The sequence below is a fragment of the Periplaneta americana genome, chromosome 16, assembly GCF_040183065.1.
Source record: "Periplaneta americana isolate PAMFEO1 chromosome 16, P.americana_PAMFEO1_priV1, whole genome shotgun sequence".
Classification (NCBI taxonomy): domain Eukaryota; kingdom Metazoa; phylum Arthropoda; class Insecta; order Blattodea; family Blattidae; genus Periplaneta; species Periplaneta americana.
Window position 1 is genome coordinate 101602857 of NC_091132.1, and position 27049 is coordinate 101629905.

At 36.4% G+C, this 27049-nt stretch overlaps 1 protein-coding gene across 4 annotated transcripts in view; it reads left to right on the forward strand.

Moving 5' to 3' along the window:
* Nucleotides 1-27049, forward strand: part of LOC138690979 (probable bifunctional dTTP/UTP pyrophosphatase/methyltransferase protein) — a 74903-nt gene that overhangs the window by 21432 nt on the left and 26422 nt on the right. For 2 of the 4 annotated variants that reach the window (XM_069812592.1, XM_069812593.1), the window contains exons 4-5: nucleotides 2340-2486; nucleotides 20318-20520. In XM_069812592.1, the coding sequence (XP_069668693.1) occupies nucleotides 2340-2486; nucleotides 20318-20459 (289 nt within the window). In that variant the 3' untranslated portion in view covers nucleotides 20460-20520. Of the gene's footprint in view, nucleotides 1-2339; nucleotides 2487-20317; nucleotides 20521-27049 lie in introns of those variants that run through there. The other 2 variants (XM_069812595.1, XM_069812594.1) reach the window with 1 other exon arrangement.

The window sequence follows — 27049 nt, forward strand, 5'->3', positions numbered from 1 at the left end:
TATTGTGAATGAAATCCGAGAAATAATGATATCTAATTATAACTTTAGGCTACAAATAGGATTTAGAGTCGCTTTAATGTGTTTTTCTACTAGGGCCAATTTTGAGTATAATAAAATGGGTGTTAGTAGCTTAATCTGTGATCACTCCATTGCAGAATGACCAAATCACGATATTAGAGAACAAGGAAAATTCCTAGAGAGCAAAATAAAAATTTGAGTTTTGTTTACTTAATGGTAAACCTTACCATATTTGAATTAGTTTCGGTATTGTAATTATTATATTAGCCACTGCCCAATGCCACAGCTTCATGAGCTAAGGCAGGGCTGTCAAAGTGCCTTAATTAATTATATTAATGCCTTTAAATTTTTTTTTTATGCAAAAGATGAAAATGTATAATAACCCATCTTATTATATTAACATTGAAAAAAAAAAACAATGTTATCAAACCATGTTTTGAGATCTTTTAACAAGTTCATAACAAGTTTTCTCTAAATCCTGTTCATTTGTGTCGTTAACAATAACAGAAGTACAGTAAAATTCCTTGTATCTGCCAACTGTGGGAGAAAGCCATTGCTGGATAACTGTTTTGCCAGATAATTGGAAAATATGTATGTAAAGACATAGGCTACTGTACTGCACAAACATTTTGTTCCGTGTTGAAATTTAGTAATTTTCATATATATAAAAATATAGTTTTGAAATACGTACAATGTTTATGTTTGGTACTGAATGTGGTAATGTATATTCATCAGTTCATAATTGTAGTAATACATAATAGTGTAAAAATACTGAAAGTTTTCGTAACCTTATGACAATTTTAAGAAGACGAAGTAGCGCTCGATGATTTGAACCTCTTTAACATATCTCTAATGTCTTCTTGTTTACATATACTATCTGTCACTCGAGTGAAACTTTTACGTGCTGTAGGAACAGAGAATTTCACACATACAGAAAACCAGAATTTAAGTCACACAGAGTTAGTGTGTACTCAGTGTTGGTTGCTTGATGGTTGTCAGCCCACTTTGAGGTCTGTGGATATAGAGGGAAAAATTGGATCGGTGTCGGGTAGAGTTCCCGGGTAGCTCAATTGGTAGAGCATTGGTACGTTTAACCAAAGGTCCCGGGTTCGATACCCGGCCCCGGAACAATTTTTCCTTCGAAATTATTCATATCAACTTTACATACTTGAAAGCTTGATTTGCATAACACACGTCACTGTTCGTTAACAGAAAACCACAATTTAAGTCACACAGAGTTAGTGTGCACTCAATGTTGGTTGCTTGGCGGTTGTCAGCCCACTTTGAGGTCTGTGGATATAGAGGGAAAAATTGGATTAGTGTCGGGTAGAGTTCCCGGTTAGCTCAGTTGGTAGAGCATTGGTACGTTTAACCAAAGGTCCCGGGTTCGATACCCGGCCCCGGAACAATTTTTCCTTCGAAATTATTCAGAGAATTTCACACTTTTCTATTTAGACTCATCCAACATCCCTTCGAAACGTGCGAGTTCAAGTGGTAAATTTAAAGATATCATCTCTGTGCAAGGCCCAAGTGACATATTGATGCTACCCGATCTACTCCAGGGACATAACGGGGTTTTCTGTCTATGTTTTCACACGTGAACAGTGTAAATAGTAAACACAATATGCTGCATGTATGATCCACAAAAACCACTCACATCTTCATCCCGACTTTTTCCCTTTCGCATGAATGACTTTTTTTTTTGGCCTAGCCAAAAGTGCTGTTGTTTTGGTATTGCTGGTTATTTGGGTGCTGGATACGAAGAATTTTACTGTATCATCAGCATGCATACACATTTCTGTACATGGGTAAATTGTTGACATAAAATGAACAATACTGGGCCCAAAACAGTCCTGAGGATTACTGATGTCATTATGTACTTTCTTGGATATGTATCTGTTAGTGCATTTATTTGTTTTACATATTTTAATATATTGTTGCCTGTTGTCATGATAAGAAGCAAACCATTTTAGTATTATATCACAAATACCATATCTTTCAAGTTTAACAAGGAAGAAGTTATGATTTATACAGACAAAGGCTGTGCTAAGATTACAAAAAATTCCAACAGGAGGTTTGTCATTACCAAGAGCAGTCAAAATTTCACTATACTGTAAACATTATAATTTGAAGTTTCTAATTTCGTTATCTGTTTTTCATTAATTTCTTGGTATCATGAAACTTTGTTGGATTTATTTTATTTACTTGCATTTTTTTTTCTGCTACCTATGTTTGACTTCCATCCTAATAATATTGATACATACATAAACTTTGTAAAATAACTTTGAACGTATACTTCACATGTTACTTCTATTTGACAGGTTAAGTGGTCGTGTACATACGGTGTTCACTGGTGTCATTCTTCGCTCTGGTACCTGCCTAATGAAGTTCAGTGAAAGTACTAATGTTTTCATGACTCCAATGTCAGAGGAAATTATAAAAGCATATGTAAAAACTGGAGAACCCTTGTAAGTATTTTAAGTATCATACTGTTCATTATCATAAAGGTGATGATCAGAAAATATACACTTTTAGGAATAAAAATTTACTGATATTGATGGCAAAATGGCTTGAAGTACAGCAGGTACCTAAAACTGATTTCTTTCCTTTCATTATCATATTTTTCCATTTTGATGTCACTATGCATTGGAAACTAACCAGATCTATACATTGTTAGTCGAAACAATGTCCACAAAAGTGGACCAGATCGACATTCTACTCTTTTGAAGAAAATCGATATGAAGTTATTGGGTTATTTTATGATGCTGTATCAACATCTCAGGTTATTTAGCGTCTGAATGAGATGGTGATAATGCCGGTGAAATGAGTCCAGGGTCCAGCACCGAAAGTTACCTAGCATTTGCTCGTATTGAGTTGAGGGAAAACCCTGAAAAAAACCTCAACCAGGTAACTTGCCCCGACCGGGATTCGAACCCGGGCCACCTGGTTTCACGGCCAGACGCGCTGATATGAAGTGGACTGATATGAAGTTAAATGAATGTATAGATAAAAAATGAACATTGATTTTTTTACTATTAAAAATGAGGAATGCAAGTTTAATCTATAATACAACTCTACATTGAACTTTTCATTAACCTAAAAATTTTTTACAACTTATTTTAAAATTACTGGTCATTGTTCACTATGCACTGAATAATTTTCACTTTCGATTTTATATATACCTGCTTCTTCTATTTCTTACCATAATTAACTGTTTATCAGCCGAATTCATTTGCAGATGAATTTTATTTATTTTTCTCATTTCATATACCTAAACACCAGTCAGCTGAAGATGGTATAGTGATGTTTTATTTTATTTTTTTTATAAATTCACACTTTATTTTGATGTTCCCAATGAGAACATTGGCAGGTAACATTGTATTTTTTTATTTTTTAACTTTATTCTATCTGTATAATAGTACAATTACATACAATTAACTAATTTATTTCTTAAAAAAAGAACATACATCAAGCTGAAAAAAAATACAACAAATTGGTAAATTACTTTATTTCAAAATATGTTGTTGTTGTTTTCTAATGCCAGGCGTTTGACAATAAAGTCATTTGACCTCTTGCACTCCAATATTTTTCAAAGATATTATCATGGTCAGCCACTGAAGCATAGATTTTGAGGTGTTCCGAATCCATTTCTTGGTTTGAGTTGCACAATGGGCAGTTAGGGGACTGATTATACTGCCAGCATTCCATTGTAAGATGTTTAGTTGATTCTGTACCATTAAGTAGTCCCCGCCCGGAGATCCGATTGGGGGACTTTTACCTCCGGATAATTTTACCTTAATGGTAATCATTTCATATTGGAGTTAAATGGCAAGTTGTAGCTGATTTAAGTGAACACCATATTTTAACGTTTTGGTGGCTACTTCATTCACACACAACCCCCAGAATGTCTCGAGGACCACACCTGCTGTTGGTCGACGGGTCCATTGGACCTAGCTGGGAGATCTTGTTGATCACCAGCTTTCCCTCCTTAAGCCACTGGAGGACGATTTTAGTGCCATAGCAGGTCAGCACTAGGAACAGAAAAGTAGAAAGAGGAGGAAGGAAAGGGAAATGAACCCCTAGGCCTCGAATGCTCTAATGCCGTCGGGGTCGAAGAAAGTAAGAGTTCAGTCAGAGGACTGGATAGGAAAGGGTAAAGAGGGAATTAGGTATTGGATAGAGGAAAATTATACCAAATTCAGTCATTAACTCATCAAGCTGACCAGTGCTAATGGATGAGTAGCCCCTCCCTTTAGTTCAGCTCGTAAAATTATCCTTACTAACAGTTGCAGCACGGGAAGGTAGGGATGGGACATAGGGTATTTGTCCAGGTTGGTTCCTTAAAGCCTTCAATGGGAAGGATTAATGGCTCTCCCCCCTGTATCCGACAGATACCCTTTTGCAGCCTGTTTCAAAATGTAATTATTTACAAAAGTTCATGAAACACTGGAAAACAATGCAAAGGGGTCATTCCATGGTAACTCATGTTACAATTTAACAGTAATAATTAAAAAGTCAAACATTCTTAAACAATATGAAAGTTAAATATTTAGCACACAGATACAAAAATAATTATAACAGATCGGTAACTCACGTTACAATTCTTGGACAACACTTTCCATACAATCTTCAATTTGGCAAATTTCTGCTCTGTTAAGCATAGAATAAACATGACTTTTAACAGTATTATGAACACAAGGTCAGTATATGCGTACAAGGAGAAAACATCAAAATTTAATTTAGCAAAAAATGACTGTCAAAAAAGAAACAAAATTTGTGGTAACTCATGTTACTTGTTTGTAACTCACGTTGCACAGTCAACTAAAATTTGAAATGTCCTCGAGCATTAACAATGGTTGGTGGATTTATCACTCTGAATATATGTTCCTTTAGTTAAAATATTCAGTACATTGATATAATAATTATAATAGATCGGTAACTCACGTTACAATTCTGGAACAACACGTTCAATACACTCTTCAATTTGACAAATTTCTGCTCAGTTAAGCATAGAATAAATATGACTTCTAACAGTATAATGAACACAAAGTCAGTATGCAAGGAGAAAACGTCAAAATTTAATTTACGAGGCGCGGCCATAAAGTAACTTTCCCACTCGTCCCACAGCTAGCAAATCATATGTTGCGTGAAGCGACTATGTGTATGTGATAGAGTAATGTCCTGGCATGGTACATACGCTAGCAGAACTTCCCGAGTGCTCTCAGTAGCTTCGTTGTATTGGTTGAAGATGGACGCTCCTATTACAGCTCCTGCCGAGTGTGAAGTGCGATCAGTGATAAAGTTTTTGAATACACAGGGCATAGCGCCGATTGAAATTGATCGTCAGCTGTGTCAGATCTATGGGCCTAAAGTCATGAGCAAGCAGATGGTGCGTTGCTGCTGTAGACAATTTTCAGCAGGATGCCAAAATGTGCATGACAAGGAACGCAGTGGGAGGCCAAACATCATCACAGACGATCCTGTGGAGCAATGCACCATCTGCTTGCTCATGATGTTAGGCCCATAGACCTGGCACAGCTGATGATCAATATCAATTGGCGCTATGCCCTGTGCATTCAAAAACTTTATCACTGATCGCACTTCACACGTGGCAGGAGCTGTAATAGGAGTGTCCATCTTCAACCAATGCAACAAAGCTACTAAGAGCACTCAGGAAGTTCCGCTAGCGCATGCACCATGCCGGGACATTACTCTATCACATACACACAGGCACTTCGCGCAACATATGGTTTGCTAGCTGTGGGACAAGTGGGAATGTTATTTTATGGACGCGCCTCATATCAAAAATGACTGTCAAAAAATAAACAAAATTTGCAGTAACTCATGTTACACAGTTCTCTAAAATTTGAAATGTCCTCGAGCATTAACAATGGTGGATTTATCACTTTTAATACATGTTCCTTTGTATAAGATATCTCATCTTTGACTTCAGGCCACTTCCAGAATTTATCATCTCTCTTAACTTTTTAGTCCTCATCAGCTATTTCAGTTACAATTCCTGCAGATCCAATTCCATCATACTGAACTTCTACCCAGTCATCAACTTTAATTTTTTCCTTAATTCCTACTTCTTCCTCATCCTTGTCAGGGCTATCTTTTGCCTGTAGAAACTGTTTAGTTGTGATATATCCAATGATATTGTCATCTACAATGTTTATACAGTGCATGTTTGCAATACCCACTAATGTTTTGGGATTCTTAATTACCGATGTTAAATGCAAGCATTTGTTTTGCTGAGAAATCTCTTCATCAGTAACTTCTATTACATTTATTTTAGACAATGGATTTGTGGCTTGTACAGACTCTGATGCATTAGAGACTAAACATTTTCTTCTCTTTACTGCTTCCCATACTTGTCGCTTTATGGAACCTTCAATTCCGTCAACAAGTCCCTTGCCATGCAATGTGACAAAGTAATTCCATATGATCTTTTTGCCATGTTTCTTTTCCAGAATTTTGATGGATTCAGCAATGTATTTATTTTTTAATTGAGAAGTTGGACCATCAGATATGTGCATCTCTTGAAAAGATTTTACCAATTGTTCAAGTAAACGATCTGTATAAGTAACAACAGTATTTTTAGTGTGATCGATATTGTCTGATACTAGGACATACAAATGAATATCCTCTGAATGCCAAATGGCAGCAGTGAAAAGATTAATCTGATTCTGTTGCCAATGTGCACTTTGAATGTATCCTGCATCATGCATGTGTAATTCTCAAAAAAATCCACTTGAATTAAAGCCATATCATGTTGAGATAAGACAGTAGTTTTCTCTTCCTGGTAAGTGTTTGCCTGTTCCCTTTTGATGTAGCAGTGCTCCAGAAACTGGGGCCCAGTAGCACAAATATATTCAATCAGCTCTTGAATACTTCCTTCTTCCTGTGCCTTGGCAAGTCTACCATCACATTCTTTTCACACAAACCATGATGCTTCTACTGTTTTGTCTTTACAATTTTCCTGCAATACTGTGTTCATTAAACTTTTATATATTCACATTTTCCCATCCAGCATTATTGCACAGAAAAAATTCAGGCAAACTGGCTGTATATTCAGAAAATTTTGGCATTAACTTATGAAAAGAATTTATTGCACCAATGAAATTTTCATGGTACCTACAAAGACACACATTATGGGGAAGTTTGTTACTTAACATTACATGTTTTGGGCGAAGTTCAGCAAACTTTCTTTTGCCAACAATTGGTCCATTCTCATTACAAAATATTGCATGTGCTTCTCTTATTGGAAACATTAAATGTCGAATTTGGAACTTGACTTTCCCTTCTTCGTTTTTGACAGATACAACATATTTTCTCCCTGGAGCTTGTCAACTTATATCATCCCTCAAATAAAATTCACTGACAGCTTTTACAATGATGGGGCTGAGAGCAGACATAGTAGGCCTACTTTGTTTATCTTTAATCGGTTCAAAATTGTCTGCATATAACTTTCTAATGACTGCACATTTCTTTCTTAGAGAGTTAGGTAGTGCTCGCCTCAATCTTGCTGTAGCTTTTCCTAAACTTGAAAATGACGTAAATGGTGGTGTATGTTCTTCTGCCATTTCTTTGGGAGTCATGTGATTTTGTTCCCTTTCTTGTTTAAGCCTTCTATATTTAGCAACTCTTTCTCTGATACTAGCTTTCCTTTCATTGTGAACTTTGTTCTGGACATTTTTTGGCAATCTCTGCTCTTTTTCTTGCTGTTTTTTTCCTGCTATTTTTCACAATTTCTCTATGCTTTTTCTTATCTTCATAGTTTCCTTCTTCTTTCAACTTCTGTCTTCTTCTTCTCATTTTTTCAGCTGCTGCCAAAGGCATCTGGAAAAAAGATCACAAAACAAAGTCATAATGAAAGTGACCAAAATTACCTAAGTTATCTTCTGAACTTGCTACATTTTAACCAATTTATAAACATTTTATTGTATTTTATAGACATTAATAGATTTGTGACAGACTGACTACTATAGACGCAATATGTGTTTTTACGGTATTGTTGGTAACTCACGTTAGATTTAATAATCATGTTACATTGTTCATGCTTCTTGCCAGAATTTTTGTGACATGTTTCAATTAATCACATAATCAGTAAGCACAATATGAAGTATGAACCTTTTCTTCTTGTTAAAAAGGGCAGAATTCTAAAAGTATGGAAATTTGGTAACTCATGTTACATATGAGAGATTACGTTTAAAAGCATATAATCAAAAGGGAAAATATTAAATAAAAAATAAAATAGTTGTAGCACCATGAAAAGGAGTCCTAACACTTCAATTTTAAATGTACAAAATTGGTCATTTATTGCAAAAATAAGGTTGCTTTTAACAAAGTAGCTGCATATTCAAATCACAGATTGGAGGGAAAAAATACAGTGCTGCAATAAATCAATAATGAAACAAAACAGAAATAAACTTCCCTCAGTGAAATTTATTTTTTGCAACTTATGTTTACATTTTCATGGAATTGCCCAAATGCAACATTCCCGACACTGAAGACGTGCATTAATTTTGCATTGCACACACCTTCCCTGTTTGGATTCTACCAGGTAATGTCCGTCACTTTTCTTTATGTATGTGGGAGGCTGCACCCTTGGCTCTGGTCTTGATCCTAACCTAGGCTGAGATCTAAGCAAGGCAAGAGTCACTTCCCTCTGAAACTCTAGTGTTCTTTTGAAATTTTCCCATGAAGTTCCAGATGAAGTTGCCAAGCTCCTACAACAGTCATGTTTACTACATTTGCGTAAAGATTCCACCACCACTTCATACTTTGGAGCTGAAGTCTGTATCTGGATAGAAGCCTATCAAGTATATCGACACAACCCATTCCATAATTGTAGTTGCGTAACTATTCTAGATTCAGGGATAACTATTTTCTTTTTGTTTTGCCTTGAGTACCGTTTTGCAGTACCTATTGTAAGATATTTTTGGTGATTAGATGCTAGAGTGACAACGTCATTGTTACTCCATCTACATATGTACACATCGCCATCACATCGGTAATCAAAAGTTCCCCTCTCTGACTTCTTCAGTGTCTGAGATGATGTAAGTGAGCAGTGGCCAGTCCTCCCTTCACGTAGAGTTCCTGTAGCTTCGATTTTCATATCCTTCAATTCTTTCAGCAAATTATATGTGAAAAAGTTGTCGAAGTATATTTCTACCTAAATCGGATCACGTACAACTGACAGTAATCCGGTGACCATATGGGTTCCTAATGGTCCTTGATTTTCAGAATTCTTCTTGCCTGAGTAGATTTCCATAGCATAAGGATACCCGCTACTGGAACACAACATTCAGATTTTGAATCCAAAATGTATGGGTTTACCTTTTATAAACATTTTGTAAGAATAATGCCCATAATATGGAACCATGGATTCATCAATACTCAGTTTATTGTGGAATGTCCCGAACTGTTGGAGATTCTTTCCTAATTCATCATTGGCGTAACTTTACCAAGCTTATCTCCTACCTTCAGTCCAGTATTGTCCGTTAGTTGAAAAAACTTTTTCATATCTCTGAACTTCTGTCTGCTCATAACAGTTGGCACAATTTGAACTGAAACATCATCTGCTGTGCTCCAGTATAGGTCTTTTGCAGGAACGGAATGATATCCACTTAGAAGTAAACCGAAAAATTGAGCGATCTTCCTTGTTGGTTATGAATTGTGCTCCCTTCTGAGCTGCATACATCTGAGTCATTGTAGCAAGATGATCAAGATAAGTTCCTGGAAGCATCTTATAGAACAAGTCTATGGGTTCTAAAGTTATTAGTTCTGGATGCTGGTCCGCGAGAATCTTCTCACTCTACTTTCTTCAATCTTCTCACTAAAAATGGCAGTCTTCTTCCAGACGGGGTTACTTATTATGGCTTCTTTGGAAGTGCTGGGACAACTAGTTTCTTCCTTTTCCTTTTGATTAGCAGTTACCACAATCTCGCCACAAACATCTGCAGGAACTACTTTCTCCAGAACATTATCTTGAATATTTTCTTCGTCTGTGATATTACAATTTCTTCATTATCACTTACAAGATTTTCATTATCTAGCTGATGAATGTAATCAATAGCTTCTGCAAGAAATTTTTTCGAAGTCATGTCATGTACTGGTAAACATGAATGCTAGTGATATGCTGATCACTTGCGGCACTTTCACTTACAACAATGACTGAGATTTGTATGAATATATTACCGTTATTTTCCATTTTCCATATTCCATACCGAGATTGTTAGGTGCTTGTAATTAGTACAAAAGTATTAAAACTCATTGAAAACATGTTCGAGTTTGATTTATTTAATAATTTATTGATAAATGTGATTTATGCGAAAACAAGTATATTTAAAATATTTTTTCGGCACATGAGTCAAGTAAAGTGTGAAACAAGAATGCACAAATAAAGTTCAGTTGTTTGTTAACATAATACAATTTTATTTCAAATCAACAATTACATTTAAATAATTAAAAAAATATTTAAAAATACTGTTCCCATATGGGAACATTGGCTGGTAAATGGTTATGTATTCTCTTCAATTTTTGTTTTATTTCTATTTGTTTATTGTAATGATGAACTTTCTTCACACAAACACAATTTCATCACCACTTGTTGAATCATCCTATTCATGCAAGTCTTGCTGGTTGTTTTGTGATCTTTCTCTTGTAGCAGTTTGTGCAGTTTTAAGATTTGTGTAGTAGGCATAATGAAATAGTAGGATGAACTTCAGTAAATCGAACATATCCTTATTTTCATAGGTAATGGACTTCCGAATCTTGTAAAGTAGTTCCTGAGGAATATTTGCCAGTGAGTTTAGTTTAAGTATTTCTTTCTCTTCGTCATAAAGTTTACCTCACTGAATTCCACTAGTTCACTTAGGGATTCTTTAAACCTCATTGTTAAAGGCATGCTCTTTCATATCTCATCCATCGAATATTCAACAGTGTACTTCATGACCATCTATAGTTTATTTTCTGTTCGTAGTTGTCTGTTCTAATGAGTTTGTATCAACAAAATTGTCTCTTTTCATTATGACTACTTCAAATTTTGGTTCTTTCCATTTTGCGGATTTTACAATATTGAACAGGGCCACAGATACACTGTGCCTTACTTGCAGCTTTTGCTATTACACTGAAGTCAGCATTATTATATAAGATTGAATGGCCGGACGCCATAAATTTGTGATCAGTAGGGAGCGGATTTTTATGTGCTAAAAAATTTAAATATATTTATTTTTTATGTGCTAAAAAGTACGAAAATATTTGCTAAAATAAAAAAAAAATATTTTTTTTAAATATGACAAAATACCTTACTTAGCTTGAAAAAAAAAAATATTACTAGGTACTCACCAATCACACTGGAGTATCAGTTGCTAATAGTTGTCCGAGAATTGCAGTGAACAACAAAGGTCATTTCCAAATTATCTATCACAAATGCATGCCCATTATCTCTGAACAACGACTTATACTGTGAAAACGATCTTTCCACATCACAGGACGTCAGACGAGCATATTTAAAGAGAGGAATGTCACAAACACCTACACTATCAATTTCACCTACAGGCACACCCTCCAATACTTGAGCAACTTTACACATTTTTTTTATATCCAGACAATGTTGCGTTACCTGAGAGCTCTGATCTGCACTTACTGATTTACCACATGGTTGGCAAAATAACACTTTTCCGTCGGTAGTAAAAATGTTTTTAAATTCATCTACATATTGCTGTAGACACGATCTTAAACTCGATTTGATTTTAGGCATCTTAAGAGGCTAATATACACACGTCTTAAGGTAAAAACATGTTTCTGGCTACTGACTGACAATGTCGGAGGAAAGCTTCCTATAGCGATGCCACCACGTCTACACTACGCAGCTTATGCTTATGGTCCGATAACGGGGAATCACAACATAGGCATGAGCGAGAGGCGAGAGATTTGTTTAAATTAAATCATGTTTATACCAGAGCTCTTATCCGTTGTGTTTCACAAACAAAGCGGGAATGAAATCATCTTCAGCAACAATAAACATTCCTAATTATGTGTTGCAAAATCTCTCCTCCTTGTCCATGTTAATTTATTCTCATATAATAATACTTGATATGCTACCTAGCAGTTCTCAGAACCTGAGGCGATACTATTACAAAAATGGATCACTGATACACCACACAGCCCATAGAAACACGAAGCAACCAAGAATTCTTAAAAGAGAAAACGTATTTCTGAGCGATATAATTGATTTAGTTTTAAAATATTTAAAAGTTCTTGTAAAAATATTATTTAAGTAAAAAAACTCCAAGATTTATGTGTTTATAATAGATTTCCTGAAAATATGTATTTACATAATTTTTTTATGAAAATATATGTTTTTATGTGAAATAAAATTCGGGTTTTAAAGTTGAAACTTGACATTCGGAATTTGTAACTTTGTTAATTGTACGATGAAAGAGTAATGGAACGGAGAAAAATTCCCTCGGCACCAGGATTTGAACCCGGGTTTTCAGCTCTATGTGCTGATGCTTTATCCACTAAGCCACACCGGATACCCACCCCGGTGCCGGACAGAATCGTCTCAGATTAAGTTCCAACTCTTGGATTCCCTCTAGTGGCCGCCCTCTGCACTATGTCATAGATGTCTATGAACGTAGGACTGAAGTCCACACATGTGCCGAGGTGCACTCGTTATGAGTGACTAGTTGGCTGGGATCCGACGGAATAAGCGCCGTCTTAAATCACGAAGTGATTTATGCATATCATATCCCGGCGCCGGAGGGAATTTTTCTCCATTCCATTACTCTTTCATCATATGATGATGCAGAATATCTGCATGGAAATATCATATGTACTTCGGTACATTAAAATAATATATTTGTTAATTGTGTTTTATCACACGCAAGAAAAATATTTAATTACATAGGAATCCGCTCCTTAGTGATCAGTTATCTCCACCTGCATATTTTCTGTTTCATTAACTAGCTTTAGCAATGTAAGATTCATCTTAACATTCTGGTTCTCCTCAGAACATGCATCTGAATAAAGAATAATGTGTTTGTGGTTTCATGCATACTTTTTCAAATGCCTTGTAATATAGCTGGCTATTTCTTGAGATCCTCTGCCCCCTTCTGGCTCATCCCACATGTACATAAATGCTGCTGATTGATTGAAAGAATGAATGCCGAAGTTATATACTCGTACATAGACCTACATATTTCTTTTGTAGTATGCTGTGGATGTCATCAATGTAGGAAATGGCAAAGCCTTCTGCAAATAGAATTACATTTCATTACATCCATTTTCTTGAACTATTCTCACCAGACCTCTAGCTTGCTCAGTGTTTATTAAATATACATCTTTTTCTAGCATAAGGGTCTTTCTATTTGTTTCATTGCATTCATTTTAAATTTTAATTTCTAACTCATAACAAACTTGGCAAGTATCCATATATGAAGGCTTGAATTGCAAATTAAATTTTGAACTGAGAATATAATAAAATGTTTGTTTGCTGTTGACATTCTTCTACATACAAATCATACATTTTACGAATGTTGTCAGGATTTAGGTATTTTCTTCCAGGTTTGTCTTTCCGTGAATAGTGATTTTGATAAGCAAGAAAAGATCATATGTGGTTTGCGTTGCTTGCGCCTCCAGCCAGACACAAATGCTTGCACAGTATTTCTCAGATACACACGTAACTTCCTTTACCAAAATCCTCTGATTTATGTTTAGAAGATTAATAATGCTCACATCCTCAATTAGAAACACTATTTTTATGAAAGAAACTCAAAACATAAAAAAATAACACGAGTCAAATAATTTGTACTTTCATGAACACATATTGAAAATTATATTTCCTAGTGCAATGCAAACAATAAACATTATATCTGTTCTTTCCAGTCTTTCTGTGTCTTCTAGGTGCTCACATTTCTTCTTTCGCCAGTGCCAGATAACTGATTTTGCCAGATAATTGGAAAATATGTTTATAGGTTATGTAAAGGCATACTGTACTGCACAAACATTTTTTCCATGTTGAAATTTAGTAATTTTCATATAGGGTAAACCACCCAGTTATTGGCACCTTAAGGACATTGGAAGAGGAAATCTTTAATTTCTATGAAAATAGTGTTTACTGAAACTTAGAAAATCTGTTATAAATAGAGTAAAGATTGACAAATACAGTGGTAGCTTCAAATAATATTTTATTTCACAATTAATGCAACAATGTCTTGTTAAGTATTTAGGATCAAATATGCCAGTCATTGGCACCCTTTTACCAGTACTTGTCACCTTTTCTGCTAGTTATTGGCATCCTCTGTGAAAAGGTTGCATTTTTATCTCTAAGTCTCATTTCTTAGATAAATTTCTACTAAATTACATTATAATAATATGATATGTAATAATAATTCAATAATTGAAAATGTTAGGCTATTAATGAAATAAAGTTTCAGCTACTCTGAATCAGAAAAATGTGTCTTGTCCCCAAAATCATCATTACTGTCTAATTGTGAAACACTCATGGCAAATAAATAGATCTTCGTCGGAATCGTCTGGAATATGTTTTCTGTGATGATCCGGTATGCATGGACCATGGTAAAGTCTCTTGCATGTGTTGCATTCTTAGCCCTTCTTGGTTGTAGAAACAGTTCTTGTGCATTTGAAACATATCTCAATATTTCCTTCCTCTTGCCTGCTTGTAGATGGCTGAGAGATTACTGTGTGTATGCTCTTTAATATTGTGGTATCCTTTTCTAATTTTTTGTTCACTTTTGAAATTTTTCGTCTGGTTTCTGCTGAAATTTTTTCAAGCTTTTCCTTTTCTCTTTCCAGTTTACGATTCTCTTTTTGTTTCAAAGCATCTCCCTTTTGTTTTTCCTTCTGGTCATGCAGTTCTCTCCATTTCCCAGATGTTAGTATATGTGACACTCTCTCTATCTTCCTCTTTCCCTTCCGTTTTGGTGTTTCAGACCACAATAATATGTCACACATGTTTTCTTTAGTATGAGTTCGTTTATTAACAGATTAATTTATAATCTCAATTTGTTCCTCCTCGATGTTGGGGGGTAGAATTTAGCTGAGGAACATTTTCATTTACAAATTGCTGATCATGATTCATTTCGTCATTGACAAGGGTAGGAGTCCTGTTATAAGCTTGGTCCTCAGGACTATTTACTGTTAGAGGCCTGTTGTCACAAATGTCGCCCTCAGGACTATTTACTGTTGGTCTGCTGATCTCTGTACATGTAGTATTCATGTCCTGTGCATTATTGTTCATCTTATAATGTTCCCATAGTCTGTAAAGAACGAAGAATTCTTCCACGTGATCTTCATTTTCAACAAGGTTATGAATATTCTGAAATTTCTGAATTCTTTCATTGCCAACAATCCATTGAAATCATCATAAGGAAGAGACTGCATTTGAGTTCCTTCATGTTCCTTTTCATTTGCAGACCTAGTATCTTTACTTCTTTTTCCCAAACACTTTGTGTAGTCAATTGCATCAGGATTCATCCATCCATTATCACTACGGCCTATGACCCATTTTTCAGGCAGAGTGCTGGATATAGCCTATCATTGGAAATTCTCTGAAGGGGATATGTTATCATTGGGGAACAGACTTTCCCAGCAGCTGAGAAGGAATACATCACAGTTAATGTAGCTTTTGTGTGACCTCTTTCTACTTCGTACACATTTTTTGAGCCTGATGGGGCTAGAATAATGTTATTTTTGGGACAAAGCATGAAATTTGTTTCATCTCCATTGAAGATACGATCAGGATATGACAGAATGTAATACACATTTTGCTCCTTGAGAACATCTTCCACAGCAGTGAACCATCCTCTTATATATTCTTGACTCACGCACACACTTGCCGCAGTGATATCTTCAGGAGTTCTGATGGAAACTTCAGGATGCCTCTTTAAGAAGGAGTTGTACCATTTGTCACCAGGAGTATTGTCCTTAAAAGGATTTGGACAGTCGTTTTCTTGAAGAAATTTTTTCACATTGGTCTGAAGATTTTCTTTATGTCTTGGAAATCCCTTACGGGCACATTCGAAGATCCACCTAGAAAGACAGGAATGATATAGAAATATATTTTTGAAAATTTCCTATTTTAAATTGTAAAAATTTAGCCCGAAGGAAATAATGATCAGAAACTAAAACCGAATGTTTTAATTAAACATTTTCACAGATCAAAAATATCAAAGACCTCGATGATTAAATTTATGTAGGCCCAGTTGCATTGATAACTCACCTAACGAGAGTACTTTCCTCTTCACTGTTAAGAACAGGAGCTGGACCACGAGATATTTTCATAAACTTTTTGCGTAATCGAAATTGCAAAGTAGCTCTAGGTACACCAAATCTTATGGCTGCGGCTTTAAATGACATACCATGCTTTATAGCTCGCAGTGCTTCCTTTAAAGTCTCCTCACTGTATGTCTTTTTGTGTGGTACCATGTTGTTCACTGTGCGCATTTATTTTCAGGTTAGAAACTAGCAGTAGGCCTACTACTCAGTCTGGGAATAGAAAAAAATGTAGGTAAACATAGGCCTAACACCAGTTGTTGGCACAAAGTTTTCGAGTAATTGGCACCGGTGCCAATTATTTGATAGAGAGGTTGCTTTTTAAAAATAAAGCTATTATTAGCATCCATAAGAAATGGAAGACTAATTTCAGAATATTTTATCTAACAACAACTATTTCACTCATAAACCCGGTTATTGGCACTACATGCCAACCACTGGAAAATGCGAGTTTTGACACACCATGTATTGGCACCCCATCCTCGCACGTAAAATCGCAAGTTACACAATCCACAATATATCATACTCCTTAGGAGGCCAAGCCTAAGTTATGCAACTATCCGGAAAAAATTAAAAAAACGATGACAGTAATAGTTGTTAATGTACAAAGAATTCTCTGCTCTTAACTTATCGCTAAGTAATCACCAGAATAGAATAGATATTTCACAACACTTCTATCTGCAAGCGATATCCATCAAACAATGAGCAAGATATTTTTAAATTAAATTGTAGAACAACAACGAAGTAACTGGCTAACGAAATTCGTAAGAAACAGGTGTGCGAATTACTACATTTCCTTAATATCAAAGTTTTAATTAAGGGGTGCCAACTATTGGAGGGGTGCCAAAAATAGGACAGTTTATCCTAGATATTTAAAAATAAAGTTTTGAAATACGTACAATGTTTATTTTTAGTACTGAATATGCTAATGTACATTCATCAGTTCATAATTATTGTAATATATAATAACGTAAGAAATACTAAATGTTTACATAATCTTATGACAATTTTAAGTAGCGGCCATGTGAAGAGCAGTGTAGTCAACGTGAAGATGATTTGAACCTTTTTAACATATCTCTAATGTCGTCTTGTTTATATATATTATCTGTCACTTGAAACTTTTACTCGGTGTAGGAACAGAGAATTTCACACTTTCCTATTTAGACTCGTCCAACACCCCTTCGAAACGGGCGATTCAAGTGGTAATTTGAAAGATATCGTTTCTGGGCATTGTTTGCAAGGCCCAAGTGACAGCTTACCGATGCTATTATCGTCGCTCTCCAAAAGTTAACATTCGGCATCCCTTTGATTGCTAACCACATAGAGGAAGATTGCTTTGTGGAGCCGTGCCAATCAGCATGTCAATATCGCCAATCAGATTCGGTTATTCTTTAGTAGCTGCTTTTGATCCAGGTGGCGTTATTTCCATGTTGCCAGATTGTGTCTTAATTACGGTACATAAAGACCTATATAATTGATCAGATATCTCCACGAGTTCGTAGTTGCTAGTAGCACTCCATATGTTTAATTAGAGGCACATGCTTATTCTATTGTTTAGCAATAAGTAGAGGCACATACAATTCTTATGTTTAACAATGAAGGAAAAAAACGTGACAATAGTGCACAGCTATAAACACTCATGTCCACGGCTAGTGTTAATTACTGAAAGAAATACCGCTTCCCTTTTATCTGCTGACGTTAATCTTTAGTGAACTTGAGTAATACCCGATCTATTCCAGGGATAATGGGGTTTTCTGTCTATGTTTTCACTCATGAACAATGTACTGTTTGCGCAACTTATCTGGGCAGCTAAAAGAGCGGGGTAGTGGGATGTAGCGAGGTTGCTTGTAGCGGTGGCATGGCAAGAGAGGGGCAGGGAGAGAGCACTAGGGAACCCAAGTGCCTAGGTAAGTTGCGCGGACAATAAAGAGTAAACAATATGCGGCATGTGCAATCCATGAAAACCACTCACATCTTCATCCGACTCCTCCCTTTCGCATGAAAGACTTTTTTTTTGGCCTAGCCAAAAGTGCTGTTGTTTTGGTATTGGATGTCGGATACGAGGGATTTTACTGTAATAATGATTGTGTAAACAACTTATTATTTTATTATTACCTATACAAACATTCATTGTTGTCTGTATAAACACATGTTTTGTAAGCAGGTCTAACAATATACCAAAAACATTAAACCGCTATAAATAACTTATAATATTTGAGATAGGGAATAACAAACACATCACAGTGTTAGGCAAACAACGGGGTTTACAAAACATTGGGAAGATGTGCGCCGGTCTCTTGTTCAATGTTCAGCATTCTGTCTGTGACACCATGCACTGTATTTTGCAGATAATATCTTAGAATATTGGCAATTTCTTGCGAGATAGCATCTTTCAGTTGCAGTAGGATTGTTGGATGTGTCAGCAAAATTCATTCTTTATGGTAACCTCACAACCAAAAGTCGGCCGGATTGAAATCTGGAGATCGCGGAGGCCACATTGTTGGAAAGTGCCTACTGATGACACAATCGACACAATTGTTTTTCAGGGATAAAGATGTGGGGTGGAGCGCCATCTTGCATGAAGATTATGTTTTCCATATCGTGATTCCTCAGTCTAGGGATGACGAAGTTCTGTAACATGCTGTAGTAGTGCTCCCTGTTTACTGTAGCAGTCTGTCTTATTCCATTATTGTCCACACCTATGGAGTAATGTTTAGCGCTTCTGGCTGGAAGACCAGGTGGCCCAGGTTCGATTCCCGGTCAGGGCAAGTTACCTGGTTTAGGTTTTTCCGGGTTTTTCCCTCAACCCAATATGAACAAATGCTGGGTAACTTTTGTTGCTGGACTCTGGACTCATTTCACCGGCATTATCACCATCATTTCATTCAGACACTAAATAACCTTATATGTTGATAAAGCATAATAAAATAACCTACTAAAAAATTAATGGTGGAGTTAACACGCGTGATTGAGGTTCCTTTTCCGACCAAAGTCATCAGTAGGTACTTTCCACAATGTGGCCTCTTCAATCTCCAGATTTCAATCCGGCCGACTTTTAGTAGTGGGGTTACCTTAAAGAACGAGTTTTCCTGACACATACAACAACTCTACTGCAACTGAAAGATGCCATCTTGCAAGAAATTGCCAATATTCCAAGACATTATCTGCAAAATACTGTCCATGGTGTTGCAGACAGAATGCTGTACATTGAACAAGAGAACGGCGGACATCTTCCCAATATTTTGTAAACCCCGTTGTTTGTCCAACACTGTGATGTTTTTGTTTTTTTTTCCCTATCTGAAATATTATCATATTTTTAGTGGTTTAATGTTTGAAGTGACTTCTGAAATATCCTATATTTTAGGTTATTGTTTGTCTTTTATGAAGTGACGAAATTAATATAAAGTTTCTTTGTCTTAAAAATTGTTAATAATAGTTGAAAATATAACATTTCTAATGTCAGTAAAACTTCACACTATATAATTAGTAATTCTTTTGGCCAAGATAATGTCAAGCCATAGAACAGTATACATATAAATATAAATTTTTAATATGAAATAATAAAAAAAAAAAAATATGCACAATATATTTCACATTTTAATTAAAAATATATCAAGGAAACTCATTATACATATAGAATCAAAATTTAACTTTTTCTGTGATTTGAGGATTTGATCAAACATTCAACTTTCCTTGTATCAAAAGTGTAAAAATGTGGCTTGGCACTTTCTTGCTGGGATTTCCTCAATTCAATTCTTGTTAGTTACCACGCTCACTCACCACTGGGAAAGTTAATGTTGCACCCCAAGTGCTGCTATTTCACTCTCTCAAACTAGTAGAATTCCAGAAAGGTTTTGGTTGACCATATCTGGAGTACTGGAAAATGACAATAAAAGTGGTAACAACTTAAATTTGAGAAACATAAACTCCTGGTTTTAAAATTGTATAAATTATAAGTGTTTACTGATATGATAATTTTTTATCAACTTTTCAGAGATAAAGCTGGAGGATATGGCATCCAAGGCCTTGGTGGCAGTCTAATTGAAAAGATAGAAGGAGACTACTTTAACGTAATGGGTCTGCCTTTGCACAACGTGTGCAAACATCTAGTTGAAATGGGCAAGAAGATGAAATAAAATGACTGTGATTTTGTGAAATACAACTTCATTTTTTCATTAGTTTCAGTACCTTGATTGGGTTAGTGTTAATTTTGCATACACTGTGTTCCTGTTTAAAATATTTTACAGTTCAGAATTAATTTTGTAACTATTATACAAAAGTGTAGTAGGGTAAACATTGGTAATTTCGTGATAATTTCATGAAAATTAATTTAAAATGCAAATGTGTAAATATATCCTTATTCCGATTTTTTCATCTAAAAGACGATAATTTGCTGTACAAATCTGGAGACATAAAAGATTGGACACGTTCTTGAACAAGTGCCAAAAACCACTTTTACAACTTAAGCTAAAAGGTTGGTTATTTCGTGATAACCGTGATAATTTCGTGATATTACATTGATAATTTCGTGAGAGGTAGAAGAATTGTGGAAAAATTCATTAAAGTCAAATGAAATTCTCGTTTATTGTTACAAGACTTCAAATAGTAATTCCGGCTAATATTCATAGCAAGAAAACATAGAACTACATATCAACACATAATAAGAATGAAATCAAAGTAAAAATTGAAATCGAAAAGGGACCTTCTTTGCCCTGAAAGGGTGAACACTTTTATTACGGTCTTTACTATAGCCTATATTACTAGGGTAACTCCAAAAGTAATGCATAACATTTGTTTAAATATTATATTTTTATCCTACAGCTTTGCTATTTTCACAGAATGTAGATACATCCTTTAGGAACAAAATGTCACTTTTCCACATAATCCCCATTCCTTTCAACTGCCTTACGTAACCTAGGAACGAGGGTCTGTAGACCAGCACAGTAAAAGTCTGGACCAACACGTCTGAGCCACTCTTTAGCAGCGTGCACAAGGGAGTCATCTTCTAACCTCGTTCCGCGAATGGATCCTTCAGTTTACCAAAGAGATGGTAATCATACGGTGCCAGTTCAGGACTGTAAGGCGGATGTTTCAGTGTTGTCTATCCGAATTTTCTGATCTGGTCTGTGGTCTTGTGATTGACATATGGCTGTGTGTTGTCGTGCAATAGCAGAACATCCTGCTTCTCCCGATGTTGTCGGACACGACTCAGTCGAGCTTGAAGTTTCTTGAGAGTTGCCACATACGCGTCAGAATTAATGATGGTTCCGTGTGGCATGATGTCCACAAGCAAAAGTCCTTCTGAATCGAAAAACACAGTAGCCATAACTTTTCCTGCCGAAGGTGCACTTTTGAATTTATATTTCTTTGGTGAATTTGGATGATGCCACTCCATTGTCTGCCTCTGTGTCCGGTCCAAAATGGTGGAGCCATGTTTCATCTTCTGTCACAATTCTTGCAAGTAAATCATCTAGCACTTATCATTGGCACTTAGCATGATAACAAATAAAACAGAAGCTACACTGAACCCATTGCGTCCCCCTTTTCTTTTTTGTTATCACATCTTTTCCTCAGATTTCTAAAATTCGTATTGTAATACAATGTTTAAAATAGTATAAAATGTAACGCTTAATGCTCAACAAAATTTCGCCTCAAACAGCTAAGATTTCTATCAGTAAAGCTAAGCCTATATGGCGACTACAGCTATATCTAAAATTCCAAAAACATTTCCTAAAATTTCATTAAGATATAATAAATCATTGTACCAAATATCATATGCTTACCTTTAGTAATAAGCCTGTAATGTAATTACAAACATCCACAAAATTTGTATGCCTGAGAAGTCGATGCTAACTTGCTCTCTCCAAACATAAAAGCTCACTGAAGCAGCTACAATAGTCACATAAAGCGTAGCTGTATGTTTCTGGAAACCAGACAACATATGCAATCCCTTGGTGGAAATTTGAATCTCGTAACACCATTGGTTAGTTGACGAAAGAGCAAAGAAAAAAGTATCACGAAATAACCACTGCCACGAAATTACCAATGTTTACCCTATTAAACATAAATTGCACTTACCAAAGTTACCTTTAGATAGATAGATTATTATTTCAGATGAAACCTTTCGAGAACACATGCATCAATGATATCGCATACATGCTCCAACCTTGCCTTCTTCCAAGCACAGAATTTAAGGAAAAGGGCATACCTAGTGACTTAAACTTCAATTTAAATAATTGTGTACCATAAAGCAGGTGAAGACGGACAGTTTTATATGTTTATATTTAAATGCTTAGGTAAAACTTTGATTTAGAACTTATAAATTTAGAATATAAGTACTTTCAATCTTCACTTACATGACATTCTTGTAGTCATTTAAAAGTGCTGTATAGTGTCCGACATCACCTACCTATATTGGGTGAAGTCGGACACTCATACTTTTATACAGGAAACGAACTTTCTTTTACTTGGTAGCATGATGTCCGACAAAAAAAAACTTTTTAAAATAAATTTTATTGGTTGAAAACTGAAAATATGATTACAAACATACAGAATCTAAGGACATCTAACATTTAAGCAATTTTGAACAATTGTGTGTATGAATTAAAATGTGCCTCACATTTTTCTTATAGAAATAAAATTCTAAGAATATAGGAACATTACATTACAGCTAAAATTGCTTTCTTCATGTTCTCTTCTGTGTACTTGAAGAGCTGCATATGTTCTTCCTTCACAATGTATTTTTCAAGCATGTCCGACTTCACCTGCCATCAGAGCAATAATCTTATTATTTTCTCTATACAAGCGAAATATGGAAACTAATGTACTTGCGGTGCACATAACCAACAACAATAATTTACTCTTCCCAAACATAGCACTGATATTGGTTTCCGCTGTAACTATTTATAGTAAGCTGAAATGTTTTTCAAAACATCTTACAAATTACACTTACAGTAATAAAATTCTACCTTTACACTTGAAACTCGTAAGCTTACCTATTACAACATACATACTCAAAACGATACACTGGGGAGATTCAAAGAAATGCATCCTGCAACACACAGGTAACTTGCGTGTAGGGTGGGAGGCGATAGAACTGAAGCAGTGGCGGATTGTATAGTGTTTTGCTGGTGAGAGTTTATGTATCTAGTTACTAAGATGGCCATAAATAGAGCAAAGTTATACTATGAAACATTTCATTGCATTATTGTTAAGATTTAAAAAAGCTAATGCTTGTTCGAAAACAAAAAGTATTTAGGTCGTGAAATAAGTTACAAACCTTTATGAAATCAATAACCATATGACATACTTTTAAAGTACTATTTACAGTGGCGGTTCGTGAGATTTGATGTTGGGGGTTCACATATTCAATGTCGGTACTCATAAATAAGTTACGACATTAATTTATAGCATTACTGTTTTCGTGTACATGAACTCGTTCTCAGAAAAAATAAACATAAAATCAAACTGTAAGAATCAAATACTCACCTAACCCAGTAATTCGGAAGAGGATGGTGTTGCTGTTGAATGTTTGTAGTGAAAATCCACCCTTCTCTCCTTTTTTGTTGAAAATATGTTGATCACTCTCTCGTTGAAATCCACACATTCCGTAACCATGGATTTTTCAATGGATAGCATTGCTAAAGCCGTTAGACGTTCTTCCTCCATCGTACTTCGAAGAAACGTTTTCACCCGCTTTAATGTAGAAAAACATCTTTCTGCTTCTGAGGTAGACATAGGTACTGTTGCTATTATTTTCAGGAGCTTCGACACTTCACTGAATGACTGTACCACGTTATTTTCGAAGAGGAATTGCAAAAGATCAATGACACCAGACACATTTCTGAAGTCATTTCTCGTGTAGATCACTTTCAACTCAGATTTCATTTGCTAGAATTTAAGAAATGGATATGTTTCTATTACAGATTTCAAGGTTTTCTCAGGGAACATTTTGTTATAATTTGGAAAGTGTTTCAAGTCGAAAAGATTTGCTGCCAACATGTCATTTGTAAATGAAGATCTCAATCGTACGTGATTTAGAATCACGTCACAAACTTCTTTCGCTGCCACGTTGCGAGAGATGTGGGTGTTTTCACGATGTCTCTTTGCCTTATTGCCCTCTTCATATTCAGCTGCAATGTTATCGATGCTATGTCGAATTTTCATTACTTCTATTTCAAATGAAGAAATTGCATTCTTGATTTTTAATGAATCAGCTGTGCTTTTTTGTATTTGGTTGTAGAGTATATCTACATGAGGCATAATCCTGTAGAAAATTTCCAACCAAAAATTAAAAGAAGAAAGTTCCATTTTCAACCGCAAACCTTGAGCTTGGTTTATGGTTAAATTTTGTTTACTTGTGTTTTCAATTTTCTCCAGGCACTCCAGAATAGCGTCTTTATTTTCATATGCCACTTGGACAGTTCTCGAGTTAAAATTCCATCTGGTATTGGAACTGTGCGGAACTCTTTTCCCGACAATTTCATCAAGGATGGCGATCCTTTGAGGTGAGCTGGCAAAGAACGAGGGTATTTCTCCAATGTTGGCGAAAAACACGCGGACCTGAGTGTTCTGACTAGCAGCTTTAGTCATGATCAAGTTTAATTGGTGGGCGTAACAGTGAATGAAGTAAGCGTAACGGTAATCCTGTTGTACTAGGGTTTGAACTCCAGCATTACATCCACTCATGACATTTGCACCATCATAGCTTTGGGAGATTAGTTTCTCTTTATCAGTTTTGAGAATCTCTGCAAGAACGTCCTTGATGCAGTTCGCCAAGGAAAGAGCGTCATGACCAGATGGATTCGAGAAAGTCCAAAACCTTTCCACTGGTTTTCCATTCAGCAACACAGCGAATCACCACCACCAGTTGATACTTTGATGACACATCTGACGTTTCGTCTGCTATCACAGAAACAAAATCAGCATTAGCTATTTTGGCCAATATTTGTTCACGACACACTTGAAGCATGCAACTCAACTGATCATTCTGTATCGATTTTGATGTTTCCTTGAAAACAGTTGCTGTAGTGAGATGGTCTTTTAAGACACTGTCTAACGCAGATGTGAAATTGATTAAACCTCTAAAGATTCCCGGGTTTGATGATGATGTTTTTTCATCATGTCCTCGCAGTGGTAATTCAAATTCACCACAAAACTTGACACAATCGATAATTTTTGATAACACATACTGATTTTTTTCTCACCACATCATTATGTCTTTCAATATATTCTCCTGAACGCATTGTCGAGTTGTTCCCTGATATCTGTTTTCCCAAGCATTGACAGATCCAATGTTGCATTCTTATGAACCACAGATTCTTCGTGTTTTTTAACTTTTTGAGTCAGGTGACTTAAATCACACACTCCTGTTTTAACCCAACTAGCATCACTTTCTTTACCAAAGAGCAAACATGGGAAACAGAACTATTTGTTTGTGGCTTCACATCCACAGATCCAGTTATTTCTTTCATAAATTTGAGGCCTGAACACTCTACAAAATGATTTACCCTTACATGATCGACCAGTCGAGGTGGGTTCCTCCAAGTTGGTGACCGGGGGGTGCAATGGTGGCCCTCGTACTCTTCTTTTCGGCCATTTTTCGTGTTATCACCAACCAAACCTTTTCGCTCTCTCGTCTTTTTGATCACTCTATTTCTCTCCGCCGGCCACCATTGCATGCGGAACGCCCACCACATCATCATAGCCATATTCACCTCTCCATCCCCGCTGTTAGTTTTCGCCACGTCCGCCACCACGACGGGATTTGTTAATGCCTGGTGAGGCTACATTATTCTTCCTCTTCTAGTTCATTATATACATTATTAGGTTAAGGTTCTTAGGCTTATAACTCCCGTCTCACCAGCGGGGATCTTTCCTATCTCCGTGGTCCTGTCCCACGGTTTCGAGCGCGACTTCCAACTTGTGTGGCCCGACAGGGCGCCCAGCAACGAAGCAATAGTGGACCCTTCATACTGCCCCTATATGCAAGTTTAGGTGCCGAACCCGGACCAGACGTCAAGTACAGTCACGTAGAGCCCCCCCAGGGGGCCCGGGGCGATTTAAACGTCCTGGTGACCGACTCTGCTCGCCGGGATGGATATATCGCTCCGACGTGTTACCGCTGACTTATGGGTGTCACAGTGTAATCAACCACAAGTCCCCTGAAGCTGCATGCGATCTCGGATTGCTCCGGCTTTGGGAGGGTAGGTCGGAGTTAGCCAAAGTAGTCTGGCGGTTGTGTTCAGTGTAGAGTGGGGAGCCACGGGCGGTTATTCCCGTGGTAGGGGCATAAAACTGCGACACGCCTCTGGTGCAGAACTTGCCATTAGGTATGTAATGTCCAGTTAGAAGGGTAACTTGCGTGAAGTGGGTTGCTTGGGATCGGGCTGTGGGGGGGTCGCCACGGCCGGCACAGACCGCTAAGAATATCTTGGTGTCTTTTTCCTTCGCCCCCCCGGTGGCAGGCTGACGCCGACGGTTCCGTAGGGGGGCCAGTTCAAAATGTCCTCGCGCTCTCCTCCTCCCTCTTCATCACCGAAGAAACAAAAAGTGCAATTGGATGACAACATGGATTTGGACCCGGATAAAATTAAAGTGAAAATGCCGCCTCCGAGATTTGTGACTCTAACTATTGACGGGAATGAAAAGACGATGAAAGATATCAGTCCCTTCTATATCAAACGCACTCTCGACGCAATGATTGGTAAGGTTAGAAATGCTACTC